The following is a 9,620-nucleotide window of genomic DNA, read 5'->3' on the forward strand; positions in this document are numbered from 1 at the left end:
GAAGTTTGCATACCCGATAGTGGTACAACGCACACTATCCTCCGAGATAAAAGATATTTCTTGGAACTAAAACCAACAAAAACAACGGTGAACACAATATCAGGTCCTGTAGACTTGATTAAAGGATGTGGTAAAGCACAATTTTTGTTACCTAATGGTACAAAATTTTTTATCAATGATGCTTTATATTCACCACAATCGAAAAGAAATTTGTTGAGTTTTAATGATATATATTCCCATGGGTATGATACTCAAACAATGAATGAAGGGAATGAGAAATATGTGTCTTATCACATATAAATCAGGAAAGAAATATGTGATTGAAAAACTATCAATGCTCCCTACTGGATTGCATTATACACATATAAGTCCCATTGAATCAAACATGGTAGTTGATAATTCCTCGATATTAACCAATTGGCATGATCGATTGGGACATCCTGGTTCAACAATGATGCGAAGAATTATAGAAAATACACATGGTCATCCACTGAAAGACCAGAAGATCTTTCAGAATAATAAGTTTCAATGTAAAGCATGTTCTCTTAGAAAACTTATTATAAGACCATCACCAGTCAAAATCCAAACTGAATCACCAATGTTTCTTGAACGTATTCAGGGTGATATTTGTGGACCAATCCATCCACCATGTGGACCATTCAGATACTTTATAGTATTGATTGATGCCTCCAGCAGATGGTCACATGTATGTTTATTGTCAACTCGAAATGTTGCATTTGCAAGATTACTTGCTCAAATAATAAAATTGAGGAATCAATTTCCCGATTATACAATCAAGAAAATTAGACTTGATAATGCTGGTGAATTTACTTCCCAGACTTTCAATGATTATTGTATCACTACAACAAAAATGACTTTCCGCAGCGCGCATATGAGCTTTCCGCAGCGCGCATCGCACGCTACAAAGTTAAAAGCTGTTAAAAGTTCAAGATTATCCGCGGCGTGCATTGTACGCTGTTAATACTATTATTAACGGCGTGCATATGGACGCTGTTAATACAACTTTCCACAGCGTGCATGCGTACGCCGTTACTAGTCATAAAAAAAAAAATATTAGCGACGGTTTTGGATAAAACCGTCTCCTATCAGCGACGGTTCATAAATTAAACACCGTCGCTAAAATAACGACGGAATTTAAAAAAAAGACGGTTAAAACTTCGCGACGGTTATAAAAGCCGTCGCTAAATTTTGTGTAAATTTAAAAAAAAATTACTTTATAATTTAATAAATTTTAACAAATAAAAATTAAAAAATTAACCAAAAATGGAAACAAAAACAGGTATCTAAATCGAAACTAAAATCATATAAATATAGAAAAATTTTAAGTGTTGTTAAATAGTGTGGAGGAAATGAAACGGAGATCGGTTTAAATAGATAATTTGCGCTTTGTTGCGACGGTTATTTATTAAACCGTCGCCGATTTCTTTCTATTAGCGACGATTATCAGTTAACCGTCGCCGATCTACATCGGCGACTGTCGTAGATAACCCGTCGCTAAATGTGGCGTTAAATCGTGTAAGGCGGCGACGGTTATAGATCAACCGTCGCTAATTGTGACCTTAAATCGAAATTCAGACTCATTTTCGGCAGCGTGCTAATAATATGCATGCCGTGAATAATACTATTAACGGCGTGCGATTAATGTACGCCATTAATATCTGAACACGAATTTTTTTAAAAAAAATGATTTATTTTTAACAGCACACATAAACTTGCACGTCGTTAATAATTCTATTAACGGCGTTCGTTTATTGTGAGCTGTCGTTTATATAATTTATTAACAGCGCACAAAATTGCAAGCTGCAAATATTACTATCCGCAGCGTGCGTTTAATGCACGCCGTCCATAGTAATATCCACAGCGTGCTTTTAATGCACGCTGTTCATAGTATCAAGTTACTATCCGCAGCTTGCTTTATATGCACGTCGTCGATAGTACTATCCACAGCGTGCTTTTAAAGCACGCCGTTAATAGTATCAAGTGTAACACTATTAACGACGCACAGGTCGGTGCACGCCGTGAAAAGTCGTATTCGCAGCGTGCTTTTAATGCACGCTGTTGATGACGTGCTGCGGAAAGTCATTTTTCTTGTAGTGTATGTCTATGGGAATCATTGTTGAGCATCCTGTTGCTCATGTACATACACAGAATGGATTGGCTGAATCATTGATTAAACGTCTGCAAATGATTGCTAGACCAATGATTATGAAAACAAAGCTCCCTATTTCTATATGGGGACATGCAATTTTACACGCTGCTTCATTAATTCGCATCAGACCAAGTGCATATCATAAATACTCCCCATTGCAGCTTGAATTTGGTAAAGAACCAGACATTTCTCATTTGAGAACTTTTGGATGTATGGTGTATGTGCCTATTGCACCACCGCAACAAAAGAAAATGGGACCTCAAAGAAAGGTTGGAATTTATATCGGTTATGATAGTCCATCAATCATTCGATATCTTGAACCTCAGATAGGCGACGTGTTCACAGCACGTTTTGCTGATTGTCATTTTAATGAGGAAATCTTCCCAATGTTAGGGGGAGAACAGAAACATACCGAAAAAGAAATTACATGGTATGTATCATCATTATTACATCTGGATCCAAGAACAAAACAATGTGAAAAAGATGTACAACAAATTGTACACTTGCAAAGAATATCAAATCAAATACCAGATGCATTTGCAGACACAAAAGGGGTAACTAAATCATATATACATGCTGCAAATGCTCCTGCTCGAATTGAAATTCCAAATAAACATATGGAAGATACTCATGATGTCATTAAACGCCTGAAGCGTGGAAGGCCAGTCGGTTCCAAGGATAAAAATTCTCGAAAAAGAAAATTCATAGAGAAACATGATGATCACAAAATAGAGAATGATGTTCCTGAAGAAACACATGATGATGAAAATGTTCTGTCAGAACCACAAACTGACGAGAATCATGAAATCTCTATCAATTACATTAATACTGGAAAAATATGGAACCGAAAAGATATAAATGAAATTAATGATATATTTTCTTATAATGTGGCAATCGACATCATAAATGATAACGAAGATCATGAACCAAAATCTTTTGGTGAATGTAAAAATCGGCAGGATTGGATAAAATGGAAAGATGCCATCCAGGTTGAATTAGATTCGCTAAATAAACGTAATGTTTTTGGACCTATAGTCCTTACACTTGAAGGTGTAAAACCTGTTGGATACAAATGGGTTTTTATTCGAAAGCAAAATGAGAAAAATGAAATAGTAAGATATAAAGCTCGACTTGTTGCACAAGGTTTTTCTCAAAGGCCTGGAATTGATTATGAAGAAACGTATTCTCCTGTGATGGATGCAATTACGTTTCGGTATTTGATTAGCTTAGCAGTATCTGAAAATTTAGAAATGCGTCTTATGGATGTTGTTACAGCTTACTTATATGGATCACTTGATAGTAATATATATATGAAAATCCCTGAAGGATTTAAGATGCCTGAAGCACAAAGTTCAAAACCCAGAGAATGTTATTCTGTGAAATTACAAAGATCGTTATATGGGTTAAAGCAATCAGGTCGAATGTGGTATAATCGACTAAGTGATCACTTGATGAAAAAGGGATATGTAAATAATTCAATATGCCCTTGTGTTTTCATTAAGAAAACAACATCCGGATGCGTAATTATTGCTGTATATGTTGATGATTTAAACATCATTGGAACGAATAAGGAAATTCAAGAAGTTGTGTCATACTTGAAGGAAGAATTTGAAATGAAGGATCTTGGAAAAACCAAGTATTGTCTAGGTTTACAAATTGAACAAAAAGAATGTGGAATGTTTGTTCACCAGACAAATTATACAGAAAAGATCCTTAAACGTTTTAATATGGATAAAGCAAATCCTTTAAGTACTCCAATGGTTGTTAGATCATTAAACCTAGAAAAGGATCCATTCCGTCCATGTGAAGATGATGAAGATATTCTTGGTCCAGAAGTACCATATCTAAGTGCCATCGGTGTCCTTATGTACCTTACAAATTGTACAAGGCCTGATATATCTTTTGCCGTGAATCTGTTGGCAAGATTTAGCTCATATCCAACAAAGAGACACTGGAACGAAATTAAACATATATTCCGTTATCTACGAGGAACGATAGACTTGGGACTTTTGTATTCAAAAGATGCTAATCCAAGTATAATTGGTTATGCCGATGCTGGATACTTATCTGATCCACACAAGGCACGTTCCCAAACTGGATATGTATTTACTCGTGGAGGTACTGCAATATCTTGGCGTTCACAGAAACAAACGCTCGTAACAACTTCATCAAATCATGCTGAGATTATTGCACTACATGAAGCAAGTAGTGAATGTGTGTGGTTAAAATCAATGACCCAACATATCCAAATTTCATGCGGATTATCATTTGATGAGAAGCCTGTGATACTATATGAAGATAATGCTGCATGTGTTGCTCAAATGAAAGAATGATACATAAAAAGCGACAGAACTAAACATATTCCTCCTAAGTTCTTCGCATTCACCAAGGAGCTTGAGAAGAATAAATGTATTGATGTTCGTCACATTCAATCAAGTGAAAACTCATCAGATCTCTTCACAAAGGCACTACCTACGTCAATATTCAGAAAGCACATATATAATATTGGGATGCGCAATCTACGAAATTTGTGAAGAGTTGTTCGTGTCAACATGAGGGGGAGTTCACGTGACTGCACTCTTTTTCCCTTACTATGGTTTTTATCCCAATGGGTTTTTCCTAGTAAGGTTTTTAACGAGGCAGTACAAAACACGTAATGAAGACATCATCGTATCATGATCATCATCACAAGGGGGAGTGTTGAAATAATATATTTTAATATGGAAAAAATAATAGTTGAATATTTGAATGTTGAAAATAAGAGTTGTAAAGTTAGAAATTTGTGTGTGATGATGTAGATAATGATGTATTTTATTTTTGGATTATGTGTAATGAAACTCTATAAATAGATCTCTCATTTGTGAAGAAAATCACAATTGAGTAGAGAGAAAAATATTATAAAGTGTGTAGTTTGGTAAATTTTGAGAGTTTGAGATTTTTACTTTTTACCATAAATTTTTACTTTTTCACAACAAATACATAATTATTCAAGTTCTAAATATATAAGAGTCTCAAAATCACAAACTGGGATGAGTAAGTCTCTTATGAGACGTACTTACGAATCTTTATTTGTGAGATGAGTTAATTCACAATAAAAAATAATACTCTTAATATGAAAAATAATATTATTTCACGGATGAGTCAAATAAGAGATCTGTCTCACAAAATACGACACATAAAACTATCTCATATAAACTTTTCCAACTCTCAGTCATCATTTCAAACCGTCACCAGAGGATGTGCATTGGTTTTCGGTAGAGCAGGAAACAAAATACTAATAAAAAAAATTCAGGTTAAATTATATTTTAATCTTACTAGTTAAAAATTAACACTCTCCTTCGTCATCTACATCTCTCTTGGTCCCTGGCTTTTATCTTTCGTGTGGGATCGGTTTAAATAACTCACGTAGCCAAAAAGTTATATCATCCGATATCAAAAGATTCGAGTGGCATGCGGAAATTCGGATGATCGACTGATATTCGAACAAGTCCAAATAGTCAACTTCGAGGGGCACTCTCCTTCGTCTCTTTGATTTTTTAACATGAGTGAGTCTCATGTGAGACCGTCTCACGGATCATAATCTGTGAGACGAGTCAACTCTACCCATATTCACAATAAAAAGTAATACTCTTAGCATAAAAAGTGATACTTTTTCATGGGTGACCCAAATAAGAGACACGTCTCACAAATAATACCCGTGAGACCGTCTCACACAAGTTTTTACCTTTTAACATTAATAAAATATTATTATTATTATTTTTATATAATTTAAAATATATTGTTTAATTATATTGTTTTATATGATGATCCAATTCAGCCAATTAAATTGTTATTCTAAAGTGAAATAATTCGATAAAAGCCAAGACAATAAGTCTTATATTTAATTTAGAAACAAAGTTAAGATTTTATTTATTTGATTTGATTTAATTATTATCATATAATATAGAGAAGTGAAGGGAATTTGAAATGCCTCACGGCTTACACTTCAATTTGAGTGGCTTCCCACACAGACAATCGTTGTTAATGAACGACGACGCTTCGAGACGATCGAAAGGACCGCCCGGCGGAATCGGCCCGCAGAGGTGGTTGTAGCTGACGTCGAGGTGTCCGACGTACCCTGCCGATAATATGGACTTCGGAATGCCGCAACTCAGCAAGTTGTGCGATAGATCAAGTAGCGTAAAATACGAGCTCTGCACGAATGAATTTGGGATGCAGCCTTCCAAGGAATTTCTGCTCAGGTTCAATGAACTGATGTCGGAGCTTATCAGAGATGGTGGAATCCTGCCGGAGATTAGGTTGCCGTCCAGATTCAGTGTCGCGAGAACCGCCATTCTGCCAAGGGAAGGTGGAATCGGGCCGGAGAGTCGGTTCAGCGAAAGATCCAGATCCGAGAGACGGTAGATGGTGGAGATGGAGTTCGGGATCAAGCCGTTTAACCTGTTTTTGCTGAGTAATGCTCGGCTCAACATGCGTAGATTCCCGATGTTCCTCGGGATTGTGCCGGAAATTCTGTTGTTCCTCAGATCTAGATGCATTAACGAGGAAAGGTTCGTCAGTGAGAGAGGAATCGTGCCGGAGATCAGGTTATCTGCTACATTCAGCACCGTGAGCCGACTCAGCCGGCCGATATCGGTCGGGATTTCACCGGTGATCCGATTCCCGATCAAGTCAAGGATTCGGAGGTAGGGTAGATTGGCAATGCACGGCGGTATAATTCCCGTGATGTTCTTCCAATCGGCGATTGTGAGGCTTGAGAGCCTGGTGAGACGGCATATCTCTGGTGATATGGTGCCGCTCATGAACCCGGTCCGGTTGGCTCTCTCGTAAATGGGATCCTCCGACTCACCACGGAGGTTGATGTCGGCGACGCGGTGTGTCTCCGGGTCGCAGCTGACGCCGTACCAGTTCCTGCAACAGTTGATGCCCTTCCACGAGTTGAGAATGCCCAAATAAGGCTCTCGAAGGTTGCCCTTGATAGACAAGAGAGCTGCCCGGTCCGACGGCGGGCAGGCGTTAGATACAGGAGCTATACATAAAATCACGACCGCAGCAGCTAATATCACACACAAGAAGGTACCCATCTGGGCCATGGAACTCCAATGTCCCTCCCTAAATCACACAGTTCCTGGAGCTTGTACTGACACTATCTCACTCCCAATAACACACTTTTTCACAGAGTACCTGCGTGTTTCTCTCTCTCTCTCTCTCTCTCTCTCTCCGTAATGTAGGTTTGAATGTGGCGAATGAGAGTTATATAATAATATCACTGCAACTTCATGCACGTTGGGTCGGAGGATGAAGGGGGACTCACTCACTATGGATGGGCGTAATGACGTTTTCGCCCCCTCCCACCTCACGTGTGGTGTGCGGCTAACTGGTCTACATGTAACATGGTAGGGGTAAGATTGACATGGACTCAAGATTCAGAGATGAAACATTATTGGGAATCGAGGTCAGTGATCTTGTTCCTCTGTTTTAATACGTGCCCACATGCAGGAATTTAATAACAAAATCTTGTAGTATTTTTCAAAATATTTTTTTATTTATATAAAATTACGGGGCATCTACATAGATGTATAGGCACTTCTTCAGTAGATTCCGGGAAAGTTTGAATTTTTACGAAAAATTAAATATATCATTTTAAGATTTTGTGGCCCGAGAGGATACATTGCACAAGAATTAGTTCATGATGAATTATTTAATATGTTGTGTGGAATGAGTCATCGGAAAATCAAAACAGAGATTGTGTACAAGTTTGCCACATTTTTTTCTCTTAAATGTTGGATCTAAAATAAATTATTACTTCACTGATGAATTTGATTGCAAATAAGAATCCATTTATTTGCTAACTACTCGGTGTTTGATTTGGTAAAATGTTTTTTTCGAGACCATTCGTTATGTTTAACGAGTCGAGATCGAACTCGAGTTCAATAATTTTATCGAGTCGAGCTCGAGCTTAAAGATGTTTGGTTCAAACTCGAGCTCGACTCGATAAAATGCTTGTCTCGTTTATGTGGCTCCAACTTGACAAGTTTGTTGGCCTTGAATGTACAATAATAATTTACATTGTTCACCATCGAAATTTCAGTGCAAGGAGAGTGATTGAAAGATTGTAAAATGATAACCATATGTCATTCAATTTTCATATTTTAGTCGGTCTCTTTGCTAAAAATGCTCAATGAACTCGAAAACGAGCTCGTTTCATCAGCCGAGCGAAACGAGCTCGAGTCTCATGATAAAAACTCAAATCGAGTTCGAACCGATCGCAAATTTGTATATACTTTAAACGAATCGAGCTGCAACTTAATATTATTCGGCTCGACTCGATTAAAAATGACTGTAGTTAAATAAGTTAAATCAATTTGTCCAAACATAACAAGCGACGCAGAAATCTTATCAATAGACTGTTCACATTTGGCCCATATCTTTAAATGCCGCAGGCTCGCCGGAAACGGCAGCCTACTCGACGGGATTTTCTATCCTCTGCAATGCAATCTAAAGAGAGCCATTCATTTTATTTATTTATATTTATTATTTTGGTCCATTATCATTATATAATTGCACGGCCGACTTAAAAATGTCCCGAGTTTGGTACATGTAGAGAAAATTACATCGCCAGTCTGATTACTTGCACGTTTTTTTTTTGTCATCTATGCGTCAACTTGGAGTCTTAATTCATTTAGTATCTAATTCAAGTCTCTCTTTTTTTAAATCGAAGTGTTTACGTCATACTGAAAAATGATGATGTGTTATCTAAATCGAAGTATCTGAAAAATGATATTGTACATTGGTTTTGTGTTTGAATGCACGTCAGTACTGTGATGATAAATTAATAAAATTTTAAAACAATATCGAAATAGTAAACTAAGTCCATAAATTGGTCAAATCAAGATAAAAAAAACGTAAAAATTATATGACAGAAACTAAATTTTCTCTACTGTATGGGACAGTGGCGAATCATGAAGAAGCAACTGGTAGTAATTAATTGTTTAAATTCTTATCAAAAATATGTAAATGCATTCGATAAAGTATTAAATTAAAACTTTATCGAATAATCAAAAACACATCTTTAATTGACAAAATTCAGATCATTTAAAGATTATTAATTGATATACAGAAACACTGCATTCAAGTTATTCATCGTTGTCAACATTTAGAGTCATAAATTGTGAAGGGTCCACGTAAAATTTAAAATTTAAATTCATGTTCTGTTATCTGCGACATATTGATAATTGTTTTTGGAATATACTGGTACACATAATTATTAATTTTTTAACATAAAATTTCTATTTTTTTTTTAAAAAAAATTCGTTTAAAACAAATTAAACATCTTTAAAAAAAATTCAAGTGATTTGAATATGGGATTTCTAAGTCGAACATTGTTTTACCGTGAAAAAGAACTGTATTTGGATTTGTTAATGCTCTTTCCAGTATCTGCTTTGAGAAA

The 9,620-nt window shown here is 36.3% G+C and overlaps 1 protein-coding gene across 1 annotated transcript; it reads right to left on the reverse strand.

Annotated features, from left to right (window-relative positions):
* Positions 1-6,063: 6,063 nt before the first annotated feature.
* Positions 6,064-7,915, reverse strand: LOC140823248 (uncharacterized). The gene has a single exon (XM_073184497.1). It carries the CDS (start codon positions 7,261-7,263, stop codon positions 6,142-6,144), a length of 1,122 nt encoding a protein of 373 aa, XP_073040598.1. The 5' UTR covers positions 7,264-7,915; the 3' UTR covers positions 6,064-6,141.
* Between the last annotated feature and the right edge of the window lie 1,705 nt (positions 7,916-9,620).

Source organism: Primulina eburnea, chromosome 2, assembly GCF_022965805.1.
Source record: "Primulina eburnea isolate SZY01 chromosome 2, ASM2296580v1, whole genome shotgun sequence".
Taxonomy (NCBI): Eukaryota; Viridiplantae; Streptophyta; class Magnoliopsida; order Lamiales; family Gesneriaceae; genus Primulina; species Primulina eburnea.

What these genes read in the sequence shown, in the direction of transcription:
- LOC140823248 (XM_073184497.1), bottom strand. Translation starts at nt 7,263, where the DNA reads ATGGCCCAGATGGGTACCTTCTTGTGTGTGATATTAGCTGCTGCGGTC.